General features: G+C 43.8%; 2 protein-coding genes across 2 annotated transcripts in view; one reads left to right on the forward strand and one right to left on the reverse strand.

Annotated features, from left to right (window-relative positions):
• LOC138966717 (uncharacterized) overlaps window positions 1–8,436 on the forward strand; it is a 9,329-nt gene extending 893 nt beyond the window's left edge. The window contains exons 2-4 of the mRNA XM_070339035.1: window positions 4,727–5,685; window positions 5,974–6,617; window positions 6,993–8,436. Coding sequence (XP_070195136.1) covers window positions 4,779–5,685; window positions 5,974–6,617; window positions 6,993–7,229 — 1,788 coding nt within the window. The 5' untranslated portion in view covers window positions 4,727–4,778 and the 3' untranslated portion in view covers window positions 7,230–8,436. The remainder of the gene's footprint in view (window positions 1–4,726; window positions 5,686–5,973; window positions 6,618–6,992) is intronic.
• Window positions 8,437–9,244: 808 nt separating this feature from the next.
• LOC138966720 (uncharacterized) overlaps window positions 9,245–24,709 on the reverse strand; it is a 46,673-nt gene continuing 31,208 nt past the window's right edge. Inside the window, exons 7-8 of the mRNA XM_070339038.1 lie at window positions 20,745–20,846; window positions 9,245–13,377 (exon numbers count right to left, since the gene is read on the reverse strand). Coding sequence (XP_070195139.1) covers window positions 13,102–13,377; window positions 20,745–20,846 — 378 coding nt within the window. The 3' untranslated portion in view covers window positions 9,245–13,101. The remainder of the gene's footprint in view (window positions 13,378–20,744; window positions 20,847–24,709) is intronic.

Genomic DNA, 24,709 nt, shown 5'->3' on the forward strand with positions numbered 1-24,709 from the left:
CAACCATAAACAATCCCGACACAGACTGACAAACAGACAGACAGTATAGTCGGATGTCAAATAGATTATCTCTTTTTAACCCCCTCATACCTTACCCCTCCCCCCACCACTGCCTCCCCCCACCTGTCCTGCCTGCCCCCCCCCCCCTTCCTGTGTCTACCTCTTTCTCTCTTTTATGCTACATGTTTTCTGTTATGAAGATTAAGGGATCGCACAGGAGAGCACTTTGATCCCAAGTCTCATATATACTGTTCAAAAAAAGAAACGCATAGCTTGTAATATTTGGTTAATTTAGTTATATGGCTACAAGGATATCCACCAAACTGCAGAAAATGTTTATCTGGTCGTCGACCTTTCGTCCATTGCCACAAGTGAGCTCTGCACGTGACGCATGCGTTATCAGTGGCTACAATGTCAAAATTGCTCATTTGGCATGACCACTCGTCATGCTTCAGTGTAATCTCGTGAAACTCGGGGAATATTGAGCTCTCACCATGTCTTCCAAAATCCATAAAAGCGGATTGTTCGCCACAAAGAAATCAGACGACAATTCAGCGACGAAAGATGGCCCGGTTGAGCAGAGAAGACCGCCAAATTGCATTGGGTCGTTTACAAGCAGGCCAAAGTCAAAGTGCAATCGCCAGGCACTTCCACGTGTCCCAGAGCACCATCAGTAGACTGTGGGTCAGGTTTCAAGCCACTGGCTCCGTTGCTGACTTGCCACGAGCGGGAAGACCAAGGGCGACAACTGCTGCTCACGACCGCTTCATACGGCTCCGCCACCTCCGGAATCGTTTCCTGTCGGCCTCATCTTCTGTCCAGGCTCTCCCCGGGCCACACCGATTATCGGACCAGACCGTGCGGAACCGCCTGCATGAAGCTGGTTTGAGAGCTCGCAGACCTCACAGAGGAGCTGTCCTCACCCGCCGCCATCGCCAGAACCGAGTGCAGTGGGGCAACCAGCACCTTCGCTGGACCGTCCGGAATCACTGGAGACACGTGTGGTTCAGCGACGAGTCCTACTTCCTGCTCCAGCGACATGATGGTCGGAGGAGGGTCTACCGGAGAGTAAACGAACGTTACGCGCCCAACTGTGTGGATGAGGCACCCGTTCATGGTGGTGGAGGCGTCATGGTGTGGGGGGCGATCAATACCGCTGGAAGGAGCACCCTGGTGCACGTCCAAGGGCGCATAACTGCCCAGCGATACGTGGAGGAAATTCTGCGCCCACACGCCCTTCCTCTTCTTGCTGACCAGGATGCCATATTCCAGCAGGACAACGCTCGCCCGCACACAGCACGACTCACCACCCAGTTCCTCACCGACCACCATGTCCAGGTGCTTCCCTGGCCATCCATGTCGCCAGACATGAACCCGATAGAACACCTCTGGGATGAATTGGACAGACGTGTGCGCAGGCGAGAAGAAGCGCCGGCAAATAACCGCGATCTATTGCAGGCACTTCAGGAGGAGTGGGACACCATCCCACAGCAAGATATCCGGCATCTGATCCAGTCCATGCCCAGAAGGTGCCGGGCAGTTGTTGCTGCTCAAGGCAGTCACACCCCCTACTGACTTGACAGCCTCGGCACCCAATCGTATTGATTGACTGATTGATTTGAAGATGCAAATGAACTGTGTGTGCATTCAACTGTGTCCATACCAAATTTCAAACAAATAATCTAAATATTGGATTTTCTGTTAATTTTTTCGAAAAATAAAACAAATTTGGCAAGTAGCAACTATGCGTTTCTTTTTTTGAACAGTATAATATGACCCTCCACGACGGTATGAGTCGCATGTCACCTTTGCATGATTTTCATATTTTTACATTTTCATAAAGAGTTTTTTATGCTCTATCCAGTGGTGAAAACCGTTTTAGAAAAGAGCAAAAACTGTTTGAGTTATAAGCCTGTGACTAAGGTGACCCTCACATTTTATTATAAGCTGTGGGGTGTTGCAGGTAGCTCTGTTTCCTCCTTGGGGATGAAGCTACCAGGGGAAGGGATTGTGTTGGAGGTGCGGGTAGAGGGGTAGCCCTTCCGGTGCTCCCCCTTGGACCTCCCTAGTCTAGGACCCTGGGTCTTCGCGAGGTGGCCATTGTGGCGTAATCCCTCCGGACTAGCATAACGTTTCCCTATCCCAAGACCGACCGTGCGTGGTCTATGACCACATCCTCTACGAGGTGACCCTATCAACTAGGCAGCGCAAGCCCCTAGGCGAAACACGGCGGATCTAGAGGAGAGAACCTCGATAAAAAATTTGAGCTGCCATGAAGATGGAGCATGTTGGCTGAGGACAGCGGGGCAGACCTTCTGTGCCGACACCCATCTACAGGAGAAAACCAGGCATGCACGCATCAAACCCAACATGGCCATACAAACGGAAGGAAGAAAAGATTATAAGCTGTCCTTCTCCCCTTGGATTGTACAAGTACACATCATCTGATGAGGACTTCTGCACGAGAGATGGTTAGATACCTGCCCAGTTTTATTCTCAATCAAGTTTCAAGCTCAAATAATCTATAATACGCGTGGGCTTTTTCGCCGTGTGGACGTATCTCCTACCAAACCCCGCCGATGTGGCCCCTGTCCCTCGGTTTCCCCAGTAGGAACGGATCGCGCTGAACACGATGCGCTGGGTTAGATTAACGAGTTCGAAAGCGAAATGGTATTTTGAGGCCTTTCGGCGTGACATTTTGTAACAGACGAAATATCCCAGTTATCCCATTGGCCGAAAGCGAACGGTCTGACTAAAGACTACGCGACCGCACCCCAGACGAACCTAGCCGCGGTGTGGAAATATCTCCTACCAAACCCGGCCGATTTGGCCCCTGTCCTTTCGGTTCCCCGTAACAACGGATCGCGCTGAACACGATGCGCCAGGTTAGATTAGCGAGTTCGAAAGCGGAATGGCTTTTTGAGGCCTTTCTGCGTGAAATTTTGTAACAGACGAACCTCGAAGCCTGTACAACGGTCAAAAGTTTCAAATACCTCTTCAAATATGTATATAAAGGCCACTTTTTGCAAGTAAGGGTGTACTGATGTGCACCTATGATAGTGTTCTTCATTGCGATCATTGATGCTGTCTTTTTCTCTTGGTCCCAATGGCATGCATGACGATGTGCACACAGTTCATTTGCACATTTAGCGTTGTGCGTGTGTGTTTTTTTGTTCTCTCTAAACATATGCATGGTGATCTGGGTTTGCTCGGTAATACGTCATCAGTGTGAAAAAGCAGTTCCGTAATATAGTATAGATTTTTCACTCCTATGTTTGCTGAAGTGTACAAATTTTGTTCCATTTAACGCTATTTTTTCCCCCGTCTCAAGACATATATGGTGATGTGTACAAATATTGTTCTCTGGGCACATTTTTTTTCACATGTATGTCCCTCACTTATGTCAATGTAGCCGCTAATTTGTTCACGTCCAGTCAATCGTACAAACGTTTCATTGTGGGCCGAGAAGATTTCTTTCCCAATTATATGATTGGTGTTATATACTTTGTTTACACATTAACCCTTACACTGGTGCAATTCTGTAACACATGTTACATAGCCACTGGTGAATTAACAGAGAAAAATAAAGATAAACGGTCATATAGGTTTTCGCATCCATGGGAGGTAATCGGAACCGACGAAACAAACTGAGCCAGTAGCGCGACATGTCGTGACAACCAGATGACAGTATACGTAAAGTAGCGCGACATATGTCGCGACAACCAGCCTAAGGGTTACCTAGCATTCATCATCTTGGTTGAAGCGTGACAAAATGATTTTGCCACATTGACTGAATTCTCAGACTGTCCACATTGACTGAAACCTCAGAAAAAGGCACAATTTAACGCTGTTTTATTCTTTCCCAAATATATGATTGGTGTTTTATATATTTTTTTTAAATGTTATTGCTCACAGAACCCACTGTATATTTAGCACTGGGTTACTTTTTCATTCCTATTTGCTGATGTGTAAAACTTGTTTGTACTGTGCACACTATTTGCTCATTTAATGCTGTGCTGATGTGTTTGTTTCACTCCCATGTGTCATATTTTCTGAGATTTCGGTCAATGTAGCCACTTTTTCATTTTGCCGCATTTAGCCTTTCCTTCGTAACTGTCCGCCTTCACCAAGCTGTAGATTCTTGCATTACTAATGGTGAGCAGCTACGCAAGAAAACAAAGAGAGAAAGTGTATTCAAGCGCCGAGCCCGGTAAAAAGAAAATATGGCTACATTGACCGAAATCTCAGAAAGCGTCACATGTTTGCCGCTGTGTAAATGTTTTGTGTGGACAGTTCATTGCACATTTAATACTACTTTTCTTAGGTATGATGTTTTATCACATTTTGTTGTTCTGTGTATGCTAGCACTTAACGCTTTTTTGGGGTAACTTTTTCGCAATTACTTCTAAATTTAACATGTTACTGTTGTCACTGCACAAGTCATGGCCAATCCACCACTGTGCCCTTTTTTTTCTCTCCCAATAAATTTATGGCATTTTGTTCTGTACGCGCATCCCATCGCACATTTAACACGTTTTTGTTGTTGCTTATTCACAATTAACTCTGTAATTTATGAAGAAAATAAAATCCCGTCACTAGTGCTGTTTTATCATTCTTACGTTTTCGTCAAATTTCCCAGATCTGGAACTGAGTTACACATTAGCAATAACGCCCTCACTCAAATAGTACTGTAATGATTCTCACAATTTCATCACATTTTTTCCAGATCTGGAACTGAGTGAGACTATACATCAGCAATAACGCCCTCGTCTTCCACCATGGAGAATTTCCTCACTGATTGCCCTCAGTGCAACAAGATCTGCTTAGGGCCAACCATACTCCCCTGCGGACATCTTGCATGCCGAAAATGCCTCCGCCTCCACCATAAAGACCACAACGCCTCGTGTCTGGTGTGTGAGAGGCCTTTGCCCAAGCCCAATAAAGGCCAAACAACGGTTACGCTGGCAAAGACACTGGGTACGGACCCTGTTGTGCAAGAGCTCGTCAACGAGCGACTGAAGGAGCTAGGAAAGCAGCCTTGCTTGGTGTGTCCCAACCGTGACGCCACTATAGTGTGCGTGGACTGTAAGGAGATGTACTGCGCCGGGTGCTCCGCGGCACACAGAAAGATGGGAGTGAGCCAAGACCACGTCATGCAGGAGCTACCGCAAACTTTGTTCAACACCCCTTCGGCGGCAGCGTGCTCCGCGATAACCACAGTTCGCAACATCCATCTCGATGCCTCCTCTTGCACAGCATCTTCAGCGAGCATTCGGAACACCGGAAATGAGCCTCGCGATCACGAGTCACGTGCTTACAAAAAAAAGTGGAAATCGTGGGTTGAACCGCAGATCAAGGTGTTGACAAATGCGGCGAACGAAAGACGAAAGGTTTTGAGGAAGTTGAAAGAAATTCTCGATTTGGGAGGAACATTGATGAGTGGTGTTGAAAAAGACGAGCAGACGTTGAACTTGTACGCCGCTATTCTGAATGAATATGAAAGCACAGGGCAAAGCAGCGGAAAAACATTCGCTGTTCGTCTGGCCACCACTGACGTCAGCGTTGACGTCAACACCGAGTCCATGCAAAGACGGCTGAGTGACGTCATTGAGATTCTGCAGTCACCTGAAGCGAGTGCTGTAGAAAGTTTGATAAAAAGGTTACAGCAGTTGTTGCAAGAGCACGGTACGTTATGTGTGCATGTGTGCGTGTGTGTGTATGTGTGTGCATAAATATATATGTGTGTGTGTGTGTGTGTGTGTGTGTGTGTGTGTGTGTGTGTGTGTGTGTGTGTGTCTAATTGTATTCATGTAAGCTAGTGAATGTCAAAAATTTCACTCGTTTGTCTATCCATTCATTCATTCATGCATTCATGCATTCATTCATTCAATCATTGATTGATTGATTCCCCAATCATTTCATTCAACCCTATATTAGTTTGTTTGACTTATCATTATGACTTTCATCATTTAGGTTTGGGCAAGGCAGCTTTCAACCCTTTGACTGCTACACCCAGACGCACCCACGTGTCTCCCCTCGCAATTCCGGGCGATGATCACGAGCCTTGCATCCCTGCCATCACGTGCACCAGACGAGGTCACCTGGTCATGGTCGATAACTGGAACAGCAAGGTCAAGGTCATGACATCCACAGGCTTAGGCAAGCACATCGTGACCTCGGTGAAGCTGAAGGAGGAACCCATCTCCATCGGACTCTTGCCCGACGACCTGGTGGCCGTGACAACCAGGGCTGACGTGATTTACCTCTGTGACATCAGCGATGATGGTGACGTGTTAGTGACGTCACGGATCCAAACTCGGAGGCGTTACTGCGGAGTCGACAGCATGTCGAAAGACTGTGACGTGCTTGTCGTCAGCTGCTCGGAAGACAATGATGGGCTGGCAGGAGTTGATCTGATCGACCGCGCTGGAAGAGTTTTGAAAAGACTGGTGGATGGTGCCAGCGTGGAGAAGCTGAAGTACCCGAAGCAGCTGTGTGTGGCCGGTGATGGGGTGTTCCTGTCTGATTCCTCGGCTCATGCCGTGTTCAAGATGGATCTCAACGATGGAAACTTGCTGGAAACGATCACCCATAAGGAACTTAAAACGCCTAAACAGGTGAGTTGAAAGACACTTCGTGAAATCGTGGAGACACCCCCCTCTCCCTCCTCCCCCCCACCTCACCACACACACACATTCACGCGCGCACACACACACACACACACTTACACAGAAACACACACACACACACACACACACACACACACACACACACACACATACACACACACACCCGGCAGGCACACACACACACACACACACACACACACACACACACACACACACACACACACACACACACAAACAGCTTTTTCGACATTTAACAAAAAAATAACTACGGCGAACTTGACGACAATGAATACACCAGATGCCAATGATGTCGATGACAATCAAATCGACAACGTAACCTATTCACAACTCTCACTTTTGCAGGTTGCTGTAGACAAGTCAGGCAACATGTACATCGCTTGCAAGGATTCGGAATGCGTTCTCGTGCGGTCCAGGGGAGGCAACTGGAGACGCCTTCTGGTTGCTGCTGAACACAGTCAGGCTGGTTGTGTTTCCCCGTACGGTGTCTGCGTGACCAAGACAGGGGTCGCTGTGGCCTGGCATAAATTAGGCAACACGCCAAAGGGTACGAGCGTGTTGACCAGGTTCGATCTCGTCTAGACAGAATGGTGTAGTCGTTTTAATTATAAGGCTAAAAAATAAGGTGAATATTGCACTTTTCAGGGAAAACAAGACTGAGCGTTTGAACTGTTTGTAATGATTAGGTGGTCGTTTGAAATTATCTAAAAAGAAACGATTCAGCTTCTATTTTGTGTTCTGGAAGAAAAGTTGTTGAGGACAATTAATAAAGACTATCTGGTGTTAAAAGAACTTAAATCCATTTATTTATTTTGTTTTTACTTTGTTTGGCGTATTGCAATGCCGCACTAAAATAACTGTCACTAAAGTTCCTTGTTGGAACGCTCTGTTACCTGTCGTGAAGTATGTCTTTGTTAGACACTTTAAAAAATGCCCCTCTCTGATTATACGTTATTTATTTGTTTGACCAAATATGACATTTTACGCAGATCGAGACAGTCAGTGTTCCTCCGAGACCGCGCTAGCGGTCTAGGTGAACAATGACTGATGAACAATGACTGTCGAGATGACTGTCATGGTGAACAATGACTGTCACGGTGAACAATGACTGTCGAGATCTGTGTAAAATGTTCATATTTTGGTCAAAAATACAAATAACATTTATATATATGTATCGATTGAACACTGGAATTCTCTTCGTTGAGCCATGTGACGTCAGAGGCCGACAAAAATTCATATTTAGGCGGCCAGCCGAGACTACAAAATAGTGCATGTTTGTGTGGGATCAATCATAAAAACTAAAATTAATTCTAACCAGAATCGATCGATACATAAATGTTATTTGTATTTTTGACCAAAATAAGACATTTTACACAGATCGAGACAGTCAGTGTTCCTCCGAGACCGCGCTAACCTCTGACGTCACATGGCTCAACGAAGAGAAATCCAGTGTTCAATCGATACATATAAATGTTATTTGTATTTTTGACCAAAATAAGAGATTTTACACAGATCGAGACAGTCAGTGTTCCTCCGAGACCGCGCTAGCCTCTGACGTCACATGGCTCAACGAAGAGAAATCCGGTGTTCAATCGATACATAAACTTATATTTGCATTAAGGCCAAAAAACAAAAACAAATACACAGAAGTACCGCAGACGCTACTTGAATGTGTCAATATGCCACGTTATATTCATGAATCCAGCGTTTAAGTGGAAAGCTAAATGTTGTTCAATATGTGTGGCAAACAGATGCATTTTTTGTCACCAATAAAACGGTTATTGCTGGGGTTTTGAGGTTGTGTCAATGTTATTACACCCCCGGTATAGGGGTGTGTATAGGTTTCGCTCGATGTGTTTGTTTGTTTGTTTGTTTGTTTGTGTTCGCATATAGATCTCAAGAATGAACGGACCGATCGTCACCAAACTTGGTGAACAGGTTCAATACATTCCTGAGACGGTCCTTACAAAAACACACGGTTAGGGAGTTATTGGTGGATTAAAATTATACAAGGACTTATAGAGGGACATCTTAATGGTCAAAGGGAAATAACCATTCTCACTCAGTCACTGCCACCAACTGAGAAGGTTATTTCCCTTTGACGGGGGTGTTTTTCCTACCTCGTAGGAATTTCTTGTTGTTCTTGAATTCGATTCCAGGATTTGTGTGTGTGTGTGTGTGTTTGCGTGTGTGTGTGTGTGTGTGTGTGTGTGTGCGTTCGTGCGTGTGTGTGTTTGTGTAACTGATCTAGAAAATAAATTTAAATCATAAACGAAGAGGGAATGTTTCAAAACGATTGTCCATCAGTGTCAGCTGACACATATACACACGTTACCCAGACTGACAGACCGACAGAAAGACACACATGTGCACGCACACAAACACACACACACACACACACACACACACACACCGTTTTCGACACACGCGCACGCACGTACGTACACACACACACACACACACACACACACACACACACACACACACACACACACAAACCGTTTTTGACACACGCGCACGCACGTACGTACACTCACACACACACACACACACACACACACACACACACACACACACACACACACACACACACACCGTTTTCGACATGAAAATTTAATGTAGTGCAAACAATGGGTTGGGTTGGAGAACATGTACCTTTCCGATATTGTTCAACAGCCTGGATGCTCTTTGTACAGAGTGAACAGATTTTGATGAATGTATTTTATTAACGGATGCTAAGGGCAATCCGTTAAAGAACTTCATGCATAATATTCTCACTCTGCAGTCAGTTGCAGTCAGGATGGTGATTTGTGGTATTATGTCAAAGTGGAGGGACGGTCTTTATTCCACGTAAAAGCCTGGCCACATCTGAGATGGTGATCCGAACTGTATTCACGGGAAGATCTGTGCCTTTAACTATGACAGTATTTGCAAACATAAAACAAAAATCTAGTACAAATCAAGTACACGTTCTTCTTTGGAAAGAGGGATATGTCGGTGTGTCGGATACTTTTGTGAACAAATCAACATGCACATAAATTATTTTCGACTTGAAAGCAAAGGAATGCACTTACAACTGAGAGAGCATGAACAGATCATTTTCTTTGTCCTTTTGATTTGCGCGCGCGCGTCTGTGTGTGTGTGTGTGTGTGTGTGTGTGTGTGTGTGTGTGTGTGTGTGTGTGTGTGTATGTGTGTGTGTGTGTGTGTGTGTGTGTGTGTGTGTGTGTGTGTGTGTGTGTGTGTGTGTTAATGCGTGCCAGGGCGTGTTTTCGCATTCACAACTTAACATGGAAATCACGTAATGCTCAAAATAATTTCATGAAAATATTGAAAGAAAAAAAGAATCGTTGCAAGTAATAAACACAATGAGTGAACAAGTATATCACAGGTACAAGTGTTGATTGTACAAGGTGCTATAATTATGTAATCAACGGATATGTCAACACATCACATATTTTAACACACATTATGCACGTTGAATTATAGTATAATTATAGATTCCTGGGAGGAGTGAGGAGGGAAAGAGGTGTGTCGGATAAAGGTAACAAACATTCGAAAAATCAAAATTCCAGTCAACAAGAAGAGCAAACGCTCGATCGAGTCACTTTCGCAGTTTTGAATATTATATGAGGCATCAGATGGACAGGAAGAAATTGCTATTCACAACACAATGAGTCACGTTCACATAAAATTTGAGCCCGGTCACTTTTATAGTTTCCGAGAAAAGCCCAACGTTAAGTTGTGTGTTGCCGAACAGAAAAGGCTAGTTATCTCCCTTGTTTTTCTGATAACGTTCGTAAAAGGCTACAGATGTAAATACTTTGATGTAAAGAATAATCCTACAAAGTTTCAATCACATCCGATGAACTTTGTCAAAGATATAAAATGTCTAATTTTTCCTTTGACGCTGACCTGTGACCTTGAAAAAGGTCAAAGGTCAACGAAACCATCGTTAAAGTGTAGAGGTCATTGGAGGTCACGACTAAACAAAATATGAGCCCGATCGCTTTGATAGTTTCCGAGAAAAGTCCAACGTTAAGGTGGTGTCTACGGACGGCCGGCCGGACGGCCGGCCGGACAGACTAACACTGACCGATTACATAGAGTCACTTTTTCTCAAGTGACTCAAAAAAGTACTCGTTACATTTTTCAATGTTTTTGTTTTAACTACTATTTATATTATTATGTGCTTTTTGTTAAAGGGTCGGGACTGGGTGGTAGTGGACGTTTCACTGAATGTATCCCTGGTATTCTCACTCTGTCATTATCATAGAGAGAGCAGTGTCGGGGAAAAGAAAACACACAGTGAATTCGTTATATATATTCAACGAGCCTTTTCAGGGGGGGGGGGGAAGGATAGGTTAGACACATGCAAACAGTATTGTCCCCTTTCTTCCACGCTGCAAGGAGGCAAATGCATTCTTTCTTTCTTTCAATAAAAGGTGTTTTTTTCGCAGTTCATTGTTAATGCATCATGCTATAGTGGCACGTACGAACCTTACGCAGAATCGACATCCAACAATCGGTTTTCGATTAAAATATCCATTTATGACTTTAACATGCAATAATGTGTAAGACGTGTGCGTATACGTGCACCAACACAGAAGCAACACATTGAAAGATTCTGCAAGAGTAATTACTGTTTTAGAGTTAGATGCATTATGTGTCAAAGGGAATGCACATATGTTTGCTCTTTCATCTCTCTCGAAGTTTGCAAATCTGTTCACTACATCAGTTTTCTATTCCCCTGAAGCATGCAAACACTTCTCACACCCATCCATCTATTCTTCCACCCACCCGCTCACCCACTCATTCATCCTTTTCTCAATCCATGAAAAAGTAAGTCCCTAAGGACCTTAAGTATGTGTTCTTTCTTTGTGTAAAATTAGAAAATGAACAACATCCTTTCACCAAAACCAAGGGTCGTAATCCCCACTTCGAACACTGAAAGCTTTAAATCTCATCAATGGTTTTCTCCCTTCGTCTTCCTTTGCCAGTCGCAAAAAAGAAGTTAATTTACCGTACATAATTAAGATTACGGCTAAAAATTAACTGCTTGACGCCAAAAGGTTCATTTATTTATTTATCTATTGTTGCCTAATTTATTAATATATGGTGTCGTTTATGACATTAATACAAAAACGAAATGCCGGCTATGTACAGAAAGTAGCCATAGTGTTCGTTTTGGTATATGTCTTATTAGCGAAAGAGCGTTCTTATCAAATGTAAACGCTTGGAGAGATCTGTGGTAGAGCAAGGGATTGCTTATTTGAGAAGGAGGGTACATTTAAAACAAATTTGGACTCAATGCGCAATGACAAAATTCAACATGTTTGGTTGTAGTTTGAGATAGAACATCTCAACATTTATCAGCTGCCACTTTTGATGCACAACCAAGTTGAAATAACGTGTACGTGTATTTACTACTTTATCTTAATAGATATTTACATATGTGCAACAAGAACATTGTGACGAAAACAATGTTGATACAAAGAACAAGTTATTCCCACACAAAAATGCACACCGCAAAGTGCCCTTCGGTGCAAGAATGTCTTCTTTGCCAAGATTACGTCCTTGAGTTTCTGAAGTGTGTTTGAAAAACCTCAGTACTCCGTAGATGTGTGTACTGTCTTGACGAGTAAAGAAGCAAAATGTCCACACAACTCGAGGAACAAATTTACTGTGCCCGATAGAACGCAACAGCGATCTTCAACCTTCAGGGCTGAGCTAGGTAACACTGACACCATCACAAAAGCCACACCCCATCCCCCACCCTCCAATTGTAACTACTGCAGACTGTGAAACAGTTCAGAGTACACTGGATGCAAGGCCGAGCGCGATACTTCTTCTTCTTCCTCTTCTTCTTCTTCTTCGTATGCGTTCATAGGCTGAAAGTCCCACGTACACTCGCGTTTGTTTTGCACGAGTGGGTTTTTACGTGTATGGCCGTTTTTGCCCCGTAATTCATAGCCAAAGATATGTCTCTTGGAAATCTCAGACCACCCTGTCGCCCGCACCTCCATTGCCCCTAAGACCCCAGAGTTCACTCGGTGCGCGGCCGAGCCCAATACGTAGCCAAAGAGATGTCTCGTGGGGAGCTCAGATCAGACCACTCCCATCCCCTCCAAGACCCCAGTGTTCACGCGGTGCGCGGCCGAGCCCGATACGTAGCCAAAGAGATGTCTCGTGGGGAGTTCAGATTAGACCACTCCCATCCCCTCCAAGACCCCAGTGTTCACTCGGTGCGCGGCCGAGCCCGATACGTAGCCAAAGAGATGTCTCGTGGGGAGTTCAGATCAGACCACTCCCATCCCCTCCAAGACCCCAGTGTTCACTCGGTGCGCGGCCGAGCCCGATACGTAGTCAAAGAGATGTCTCGTGGGGAGCTCAGATCAGACCATTCCCATCCCACATACGACCCTACCCCATCCCCATACCCACCCCCACCCAAACTACTGCAATCTGTGGAACAGTTCAGTGTTTACTCTGTGCACGGCGGAGCCCGAGACGTAGCCGAAGAGATGCCTCGTGAACAACTCTGCGAGCGCCGTGATGTCTTCTCTGTCTAGCGAATGGACAAAGCGTGTGACGCACTCCTCGGTGAACTGACACAGACACAGCTGACCGTTGATGTGTCGTTGCTGTGGTGGATGGGGGAGCACACCGCGGACAAGCTTGAACAGGTAGGCTGACGCTGTCATCACAGTGAGGCGTTCTGACATGGACACCTGTACAAAAAACATGAAACGTAATATTTGAGGGAATCCTAAGGCGACGGTCAAATGACACATCTTGCTCAGACGTATTGAAAAACCCAAACCACAAAGTTTGTGCCAGTGGAAACTGTCTTGTTGTTATATTTGAGAAAAGCACAAGGCGTACGTAGGTCAACATATTACATATCAAATTAAGGCATGCTATGACGTATTAAAAACCCAAAATCACAACGTCTGTGCATAGATGTGTGTTGACATACATATCTCTGGTTTGTGCCAGTAGTGGAAGATGATGGTTACAGGTTACAAATGGCTTCTTGTAATGCAATCCCCAATATCTACTTTTGTCTTTTCGACTCACAGCCCCCCTCTCTCTTAAAACTTAAATCAACGCTTGCTCAGACATATTGAAAACCTTAAAACCACAAAGTCTTTAGCAGTGAAGGCTGATTGTTTCAGGTTCCAAATGGCTACATGCAAAGCAATCCCAAATGTGAACCTTTGTCTATTGTTCCTTGTCCGTCTTTGTTGTCTACTTCCCCTGTATCTGTTGTCTCTGACCCCCCCCCCCCCACCTTCTCGTAAATTTCATTTTGAAAAAAAAAAGAGTTTCAGTTCTAAACGTTTACGTTTGCATTTGATTTAGAGTGATAAACGATTTAGAGTGATAAACCGGCAAAACGAGAACGACACAATTTTAACGCTTTCTAAGACAAACTACAAATGATTCCATGCAAGGCAACCCCAAGTGTGGAAAACCCGAATGGCCACTGGCAAGCAGGAGTCTGAGCCTTTAAAATTGTCTCATTTATTTTTCTCTGCTTGCATTAAACTGTGGCCTTTGTGTGGTTTTTCTTTGCTTTTTGTGCTTTCGAATTTTTTCCTTATTCTGATTCTCAATTCTGCCTTTCTGTCTGTTTTTACTCTGCCCCTCTGAATCTTTTTCATTATTTCTCCCTCCTTTTATCTTCTTTTCTTCATTTTTCGCTCTATCTCTGTCTCTGTCTCTGTCTCTTTCTCTCTCTCTCTTTCCCCTCTCTCTCTCTCTCTCTGTCTCACTCTCGCGCGCTCTTTCCCCCCCCCTCTCTCTGTCTCACTCTCGCACTCTCTCTTTTTCCGTCTCTCTCTCTCTCTCTCTCTCTCTCTCTCTCTCTCTATCCGTCTTGTCCGTCTTACTATCTATATTATGTGCGTCTGTAAAGTTAAAGTTCAGTTTCAGTCTCTCTCTCTCTCTCTCTCTCTCTCTCTCTCTCTCTCTCTCTCTCTCTCTCTCTCTCTCTCTCTCTCGATCTCTCTATCCGTCTTGTCCGTCTCTCTGTCTGTCTCTATCTCTAAGATGTGCATTTATTGTTGTCTTTTTATTTCAAAAGGTTAATGGGTCACGTAGTCTTGTAGGATCTCAGAACTCTCCGCGCTGTCATCGTCTACTCCCTCCCACGCTTAGAGTGTGTGTTCCTCATGTTGCTCTTACTACACGACACCCTAATGGGGTAGACGGACGTCCATTATGACATTTTTTCTGAGATATGTTTTTCTGGCTCTCTCTGTTTCTGTCTTTTTTCCATTCTGTTTATCTCTTCCTCTGTCTGTCTCTTTCTTGCTCTTGCTCTGTATGTCTCTTTCTTGCTCTTGCTCTGTATGTCTCTTTCTCTGTCTGTCTCTTTCTCTGTATGTCTCTTTCTCAGGCTGTCTCATTATTTGTCTGTCTGCCTGTGTCTTTTATCCTAATCGCTGCTTTTGTCACCATAATATTTGTCTGTTTGTCTTTCTACCAGTCTGTCTATCTGCCTCTCTCTTTCTCTCTCTCTCTCTCTCTCTCTCTCTCTCTCTCTCTCTCTCTCTCTCTCTCTCTCTCTTTCTCTCATATCGTTGTGGAGTTTTGTACCCTTTTTGCGCACTTCAATTTCAAAGTCTGAACGATCAATAACGGTCTGCAGACAAATCATGCGTAATGAGCGTAAAATGGCGAGAATTATACTCGCCAGCGCTGTAACTTCAGATTTATTGCAGAAAAGTTTTGTTTGAAATAACGGCAAGAAACAAAGAGGAAAAGAAATAAAACTTGCTCTGGCTACAAAGTTTGTGAATTACAAATTTAAGCGATTTAAAAAAAAAGAAAGAGAAAAGATAATTAGAAAAGAAAAAGGAACTTTGAGGGAACAACAACAACAACAACAACAACAACAACAACAACAACAACACAGATTTACTGGCCGAGTGCGATAAATCTTCAAGACTTTTGATTCCTTTGACAAAATAACATATATTATAACTAGATGAATACCCGCTTCGCCGGGTACGGCTTCGCCGGGAAGAAGTACCCGGCAAAGCCGGGTGTACGCCGGCTTAGCCGGCGCACCGTACGAAGGAAGGGAGATAAACGCGCAAAACACTGGAGAAGATAAGGAAGAGTTACTGGGAATGGATGTACAGAAAAACCAAAATCGGTTCAGCGCTGCGCGCTGAGAGCACGCACGTGTTCAAAATTTTCCACGATTGTGTCCGAGATCTACCTTAATATGCCCACCAAATTTGAGGCAGATCCATCGAGAACTTTGGCCGTGAATCGTGAACACACAGACAGACACACACACACACACACAAGCCGTATATAGAGATAACATATGATGCTCGTATTCTGTGTAAAAACCAGGATAGATCAGGGATGGTGAACGTGATCGCTCACATGTGACGCAAATGTGCGTGCCATTTAAGTGTGAGTTTAGATAGAGCGGACAGCGTCAGATAAACTCTATTTAAACGAGACAGATTAGCCGCGGGTGGAGGAGGAGGATGTTAGATACTTGAGGTAGGCCTAAAGGGATCAGTGTTGGCAGGTATGGAAGAGAGGGTAGTAAAGCAGGATATCAACACTTAGGCCCGTAATTAGAAAGAGAGGGGAGAGGAGGATTTGTGAAAGTCAAGGAGAAGAGTCCAGCCGCAATGGCCATGTTGCCGGGGGGCTTGCACGTGTGATGCATCAGCGGGGGTCTATAAGAACGGGAGAGCAACACATTGTGGTCAGTCCTTACCAGCGCGGCGCAGCGGGCATATGCCAACTATTTCTTACTGCAATATGGACTTCGAATTTGGAGCGTGGGCGACAGATCTGCCTTTAACGGTGGTTAAAGTTCTCCAGGATGAGGAGTTGAACACCCTCAATGTGCTGAGTAATGTGACTGCCCAGGATTTGGAGGGCCTGGGTCTCAAGCGTGGCCACTACGTAGCGCTGAGAGTAGCAGTGGCGGCCCTGCAAAAGCGAAGCGGGGGAGGGCCACTATCCCAGCGGGTGACTGAGGAAAACAGCGTGGAACCACCCCAGGGACTGTTAGGCGGCTTGTCACTGCAGCCAACAGGTGAGACCTCCTATCTTTCCATTCTGGATTTTGTGCCGGGGTCGATGGCGGCCGAGGAAGAAGTGACACTCGGGGGAGGTGTCATCCTAAAACTCAACCAGAGACCAAAACTTGACAAAGTCTCCCCCTGCCACTGGATTGTGGCAAACGCACGCATCATGGCGAGGTTGATTGCTGAGAAGCCCGGGTTTGACTCGACCGCCTACCTCCGGTACACAGAGATGATAGGCGAGCTGGGGGCTCACATGTGACGCAAATGTGCGTGCCATTTAAAGGTGTTGATTGCTATTGCAAATGAGTTTCATCAGGTTAGTATTGCTCAGGTTAGTATTGCTGTTCTCACGTGAGTTCAAAATAAAACTGAACACTCCATTTTCACAGAAACCTATTTTCCTACGCCTTCGTTGCTTTACTTGAAACTGACAAAAACACACAAACATTTCACGAGATTGTTTGTTTGATTACATTTCCACTCACAGATGATGATGCTCTTCTCATGTGATCTGAGATTAAATGTGTTAAAAATTATTTGTGTTTCCCTGTATAAATCCGATGTCATTGTACCATTTTGCAGACGACGCTAAATGAGTATTAGGTATTGTGTAGGAAACTCTCACTTGTGGTATGTACTCAAAAATAAAGCAAATCCGTTTTGTACATTGGGTTCACATTTGGTCTGTTGTTACATGATTCTTTCAGATCGACGGATTGGCTGGATGTTTTGATACAGCTTTCAGTCGTGTTAGTGTGTGTGTGTGTGTGTTTGTGTGTGCTCGACGGATAGCATGCGTTTGGTTATTTCTTAATGTAGGTCAATGTGCACACTCGAATGGTATTTTTTTCGTTCTCCAAAAGTCGATTTGTAAAAGGGAGAAAACTCTATAATGAGTCAACAGATTACCTCCCTTGTCGAACTCTTGTCTGCAGAGAGTCCCGAATTACCGGGGAGGCTTCCTTAATTGGTTAAATTTGATCTCAACTGCTTCAATTTCTGACCTGCAAGCCCGAAATCATTGAGAAAAAAATGACATTTTCCCGTCAGCAACGACCAGGTTTGTGCTCAAAATTTCACAAAAACATTTACGCCCAAAACATAACAAAACTAAAAACAAAAACAAAACGAACAAAACTCTACACTGATAATTTGAAGGGCTATTATTATGTTGTTGTTTTTGCTCAAGGAGACAATAATTGCGCTCCTTTTGGGAAAATGTTGATGCTTGAAAAGACACTGAGAGAGATGATGCGTGAATAATGTAAAGATAATAACAGAACAAAAATGTGTATAACGTGAAAAATAAAACTAACACATGGATGCTCACGACTTTTTTTAAGTCCCAAGAAAGGAAAGGTGTTTTACATGCAGTAAAACATTATCAACGAAATTTAAATATAGATTTTAAAAATAACTAAGTATTGTCCCAAATGTTGGCATATAAACTTGTTTTGAAATCTGATTCAAAGATTTTGCATAAGAAGTTGGTTTATAAGGATGGTCCGTTGAAATCAATTGAGAAATGGTCACACAAATGAATATCAGTCTGGATAGGACAACAGTTTTTCACACTGCGCACATTGGATTTTCTCAAAGGAATTGATTATGTTTGGTTGTAAAGAGGATGTACATACAGACAGGGTTTTTGATCTGTTCTTGTTGTTAGCAAAATATTATTTGTATACCGCAAGACAAAGACATGCTGCCACACATTGACATTATTGAGAACATTTTACAACGATTTGGAATAGAAAAATATAACGCCTTAATTAGTAGAAATAGTCCACAATTCTATGCATATGCTAAATGGAACCATTATAATTATGGAACATTTGTGATCATGGTCCTGGTTTTTTTGGTCTCCTATTATAAGTGTCCAGTCTAAATGCCTTCTCTGTCCACAAGCCATTTGTTTTTAGTTGAACCTGTATTCAATAACGATAACTCAAACCCCCACCATCTCTCTCTCTCTCTCTCTCTCTCTCTCTCTCTCTCTCTCTCTCTCTCTCTCTCTCTCACTCTCTCTCTCTCTCACTCTCTGTCTCTCTCTCTCTCTATCTCTCTCTCTCTCTCTCTCTCTCTCTCTCTCTCTCTCTCTCTCTCTCTCTCTCTCTCCCTCTCTCTCTCTCTCTCTCTCTCTCTCTCCTCCTTACACCCCTTTTCCTGTTCACAAACCTTCACCCATATAAATGTATGTTGAATGCAAGTAGATTGTATGTACGTGCCAATATATATTTGTAAACATGTGCACGTGTTTAAATATGTTTTTTTTAAAGTCCCAAGAAAGGAAGTCTAACAGGAAGGTTCGCGTGCACAAGACAGCCAGGAAATCGATTAGCAGAGATAGACGGAAGGAGAGGGAGAGATGTGGGGAGAAAGAGAGGAAGGGAAGGCAGAGGGAGGCAGAGAGATGAACGAAGGTGTTGAGTAATTCATCAAAGGGTTGCATAGTTATGGAGTTCTTCCAGTGAACAATTTCCCAGAATAACCCATTCTATTCTTAGTAACATCGGCTTCTGGTAAAAGCGCCATGGGCAAATGTATCACCGCGAGTCGACTGCATGTAATGGTCGTTAACAACTTCTAATCATAATGTACTTCTGGTTCAGTTTATTGGAAACCTTGTTGTTATTTATTATAAAAGTTGTGCGAGAACGAAACTTCAACAAGACAATCATGACGACCAAAAAAACCGAGAAAAACGCAAACCAACTGTTCAACGAAATGTTTTAGAAAAAAACAATTTTAGCAATGTATTAATATAGACCTTTTCTTTATTAAACGAAAACCAGTTTTAAACACAAAAACATTCAATAATAACAATTGTCCGGTATATACAAAAAATAACAACTGAGGTTGTAAAACCTGTCATTTTGAATTTCGTAAAAAATATTCAAACGCCTCCGGACAGTGCTGTGTGTAAATTATAAACAAGATTTATTTTGAGAGGAAAAATCGATTCATTTTCACGATACCTCTTGGCAAATCATCAACGCCTCGTGCAGAGGCTGCCAAAAATAACATCAATTCCGGGACCTGGAGAAAATTCAAACCAAAACACTGCCAACACTCAGGTTTTGTGAGTGGGTGTTTTTTGATGTTGAACGACAACAATAATTAATTTTATGCAGTCAATGCTAAGAGGCATATTTATTTCCAATACGAAAATAGTTGTTTTTGAACACAAACGTCTGGGGGATCTTTCACAAGATTATTACCGGCACGGTTGGCCTAGTGGTAAGGCATCCGCCCCGTGATCGGGAGGTCGTGGGCTCGAACCCCGGCCGGGTCATACCTAAGACTTTAAAATTGGCAATCTAGTGGCTGCTCCGCCTGGCGTCTGGCATTATGGGGTTAGTGCTAGGACTGGTTGGTCCGGTGTCAGAATAATGTGACTGGGTGAGACATGAAGCCTGTGCTGCGACTTCTGTCTTGTGTGTGGCGCACGTAAAATGTCAAAGCAGCACCGCCCTGATATGGCCCTTCGTGGTCGGCTGGGCGTTAAGCAAATAAACAAACAAACAAACAAGATTATTGTTCCTGCTGATCGTCAAATTTGTTTTGTTAAAAAAAAAACCATACACATATCAGAGCCCACTACGCATGGCTGCCACTCACATGCCTTGGCTTCAAGCGGCGCAACTCGTCCACAGCCCGTAAAAAAACCGGAAGAGTTATCTATATATAGAGAAAACGTGTATTGCTTCCTTTTAGTTACGTGCAAAACTCCAAACACAAATAGACTGAAAACGTTCTCAAATGTATACTCGCTTGTGTCTTCCAAGCGAGCTTCTGGACAAATTTTTCAGATGCGTTTATTTTCTGTAGTCTCAACTGTGTTTGACTGTCCACTTAAAATACTCCTGGGTCGAAGACCAGTGAACGTAACGTTTTGGTTGTGTTGTGAATATAACGTTCTGATACCATACCTTTCTTGTTTTTGTTTTTTTGATTATTTGTTGCTTGCGACAAAGCTTCATCGTGTAGCTCGTCCCTATGGTAATTGTGATACCTGCTTGTACACTCACCTGTAACAGGTAAGACTTGTCTCTGGCGTAGAACTCCACCAGTCTCATCAGTTTGTCCCAGTCGTCCTCCAGACAGGTGAACAGCAAGAGATCCACGCTCCGCTAAACACAAGCAATGATGTGGAGGGGTGCGGGTATTAAAGACACACCCCGTGTAAACAAGTATTACTCTCGTTGCTTTTTCAAATATTGAAAAACTCGTTTTCGCTCGCATTTCAATATTGAAAAGAAAAACAACTCGCGTAAATATCGTATAACACAGTGTCACGATTTAGTGACATGGATCGAGAATGGAACACTCTGTGGGGTGCCTTTCTCAAATTGCGACGGAAAGCGCCTGTGCTTGTACGGGCTATTTTCTGCTGACCGAGCGTAGCACGGGAAATACGTTTTCCTGCACGCCTGGCTGGCATGCGAGGGGTGATATTTTGATACAGGGGTTCCACGTGCGTGATTTTGCTTGCTTGGCGAAATCGACTGTGACTGAACTGGATACGGGACACGTGGAGTCACGTGATGTTTTTTCAAGGTTGTTTGGGAAAGACATGAGAGGGACTCGAACACACGGCAGCGACAGAGAAGGATCGTTTTTCCTCCGTCCTAAAGTTAGATGGTCTTCTGTACACGTGGTGATTTATTATTTTAAGTCAGCGTGCCGTTTTGCATGATACAGTAGGGCTTTACGGAACTACGAAGGAGAGAGAACTTTTCGCTGTTTACCTGTGCTGTCAACAAGGTTGACAGGTTTTGATTCTTGGCTGAGCGGGGGATTTTTCCCACGCATAAAGTAATTCAGCAAGAAGGGGGTGGCGGTATTTTCGTCGACGGACGGAAGCCATTCAAAAGTGAGCGGATTCGCTTAAAGGAGAGCTACTTACATTAGGCTGTTGAGGTAATAAATCATTATTTAATGCTGTTGACGAGTCTGTGTTTGTGGAATGAAATACTCTCTGTTGTTCTTTCCAGGTTAGCGCATAATTTGCTCTTTGTGACGCTAAAATAATAATCTGTATATGGTTTTTGCAGATATATGGAGAGAAGGAAGGAAAATGGCTGATTTGTTGTTTTAAAAGTTCGTTTGTGCAGGCCCACGTGCTCGATGAAATATGTAAAGGTGACATGTTTGAAGGTGGAGGGTGAAGGGTTGCGTGGCATGTTTAGTGCACCGATGCTTTTTGTTGCAGCCTACTTTCTACGCTACGCTGCTGTAACCGGGTCATCGCTGTTGCTGTCTTGCTGTATGCTGTTACTGCTGCTGGGATAACCGGTGAGGCCGTCATCGTCTGCAGGGGTCTTCCGGCAGGCAGTGACGTCACCTACACGACACCCGTTGTCTTCAGCAGCTGAGTGAGGCACCTGATTTCCCCACGATTCCCTGCTTCGTTCCACGCCAACGTGAGGCACCTGATTTCCCCACGATTCCCTGCTTCGTTCCACGCCAACCGGCACTCCAATCAACGAAGCAGTAGTGGGGAAGGACTATTTACGGGTCGCCCACTCCGTAACGAAAAGCTAAGTGCACCATGCCATTGCGCCTTTAACCACCAAGTCACCTTGTGTATTTGTGATTATATTTGAGTGGTGACGACGTGGGGTGTGTGACACCTGCATTTAACCAGCGCTTTTGCATAACCGGATATAGTCTTTCTTATCTATACACGGGATCAGCGTGTTATTATCATTTTCTAAACTTTAACTGGCATTTTTGTCAGTGACCTATATTTTACGTTTTGAACGTAAAACATCTTTTGGAGTGAAGTCTCGAGGGAGGTGGCGAGTTAGTATATAAACAGGCGTCTGAAACTTATACTTTTGTTGATTCTATCTATTTGTATGACTGCGAGAGTGGATCGTGGTGTGGTTAGTTAGTTAGTAGTAACTAACCGTTCATAATCACCTTATGTGATATATTGAAACGTGACACACAGCAAGCCATAAAGTATTCTCTATGTACACCACCTCCGACCTATCCGGGCGTTAGCCTAGGATAAGAGCAACCTTCTGTTTGGACGCATACCAAACGTCAACAGTCTGGCTACTGTGTGTGCGAAGAAGACGTGTTTGTGAGACTTTATTTCGCATAGTGACATGGATGTATATCTGACATTGTCTTAACCACAACAACAAGTTCGACTTTGCGCGGAAAAAGGTGTACGCAGTTGATAGTTAGAGTGTGTTTAATGTGTTTAAATGATTCTCTTATTCCGTGTAAAAGCTTGGGCAGATCTTTAGCAATTTACGAGATTTCCTAGGCACCTTCATGATGAACCGAAAATGTAGTTACGGATGAATGAATGCAGCACTGTGTATTTCTAGTGTTCTAGATCTGGCTATCTATATAAATTTAGTTAAGAGCACTGCAAGAGTATTTAATACTTACATTTCAAGGTAGATGGAAAACTATCATGTAGGAGTTTACGAATAAACGAAATATAAGACTGAGACTACAGCTTATAAAATGTGTCTATGTGGTCGCAGTAAGAGCCATCGATGTTGTATCTACTACACATTTTACCACAACCACGCAGTTAAGTAGTTTGCGGCTGCTAGTAAATACGCCACTGCGAAAAGGAACCCACACTGTGCATCTAATTACTGTATTTATTTCTGGCTAACACATTTTCAGTTGTATGCCACACACGACTCCCGTCACCATCACTTTACACATACAATCTGCTATCATTTGAATGAGAACTTACCACACACGACTCCCGTCACCATCTCTTTACACATACAATCTGCTATCATTTGAATGAGAACTTACCACACACGACTCCCGTCACCATCACTTTACACATACAATCTGCTATCATTTGAATGAGAACTTACCACACACGACTCCCGTCACCATCACTTTACACATACAATCTGCTATCATTTGAATAAGAACTTACCACACACGACTCCCGTCACCATCACTTTACACATACAATCTGCTATCATTTGAATAAGAACTTACCACACACGACTCCCGTCACCATCACTTTACACATACAATCTGCTATCATTTGAATGAACACTCACCACACACGACTCCCGTCACCATCACTTTACACATACAATCTGCTATCATTTGAATGAGAACTTACCACACACGACTCCCGTCACCATCACTTTACACATACAATCTGCTATCATTTGAATGAGAACTTACCACACACGACTCCCGTCACCATCACTTTACACATACAATCTGCTGTCATTTGAATAAGAACTTACCACACACGACTCCCGTCACCATCACTTTACACATACAATCTGCTATCATTTGAATGAGAACTTACCACACACGACTCCCGTCACCATCTCTTTACACATACAATCTGCTATCATTTGAATGAGAACTTACCACACACGACTCCCGTCACCATCACTTTACACATACAATCTGCTATCATTTGAATGAGAACTTACCACACACGACTCCCGTCACCATCTCTTTACACATACAATCTGCTATCATTTGAATGAGAACTTACCACACACGACTCCCGTCACCATCACTTTACACATACAATCTGCTATCATTTGAATGAGAACTTACCACACACGACTCCCGTCACCATCACTTTACACATACAATCTGCTGTCATTTGAATAAGAACTTACCACACACGACTCCCGTCACCATCACTTTACACATACAATCTGCTATCATTTGAATGAGAACTTACCACACACGACTCCCGTCACCATCACTTTACACATACAATCTGCTATCATTTGAATAAGAACTTACCACACACGACTCCCGTCACCATCACTTTACACATACAATCTGCTATCATTTGAATGAGAACTTACCACACACGACTCCCGTCACCATCACTTTACACATACAATCTGCTATCATTTGAATGAGAACTTACCACACACGACTCCCGTCACCATCACTTTACACATACAATCTGCTATCATTTGAATGAGAACTTACCACACACGACTCCCGTCACCATCACTTTACA

This window comes from Littorina saxatilis, linkage group LG5 (genome assembly GCF_037325665.1).
Source record: "Littorina saxatilis isolate snail1 linkage group LG5, US_GU_Lsax_2.0, whole genome shotgun sequence".
Lineage (NCBI taxonomy): Eukaryota > Metazoa > Mollusca > Gastropoda > Littorinimorpha > Littorinidae > Littorina > Littorina saxatilis.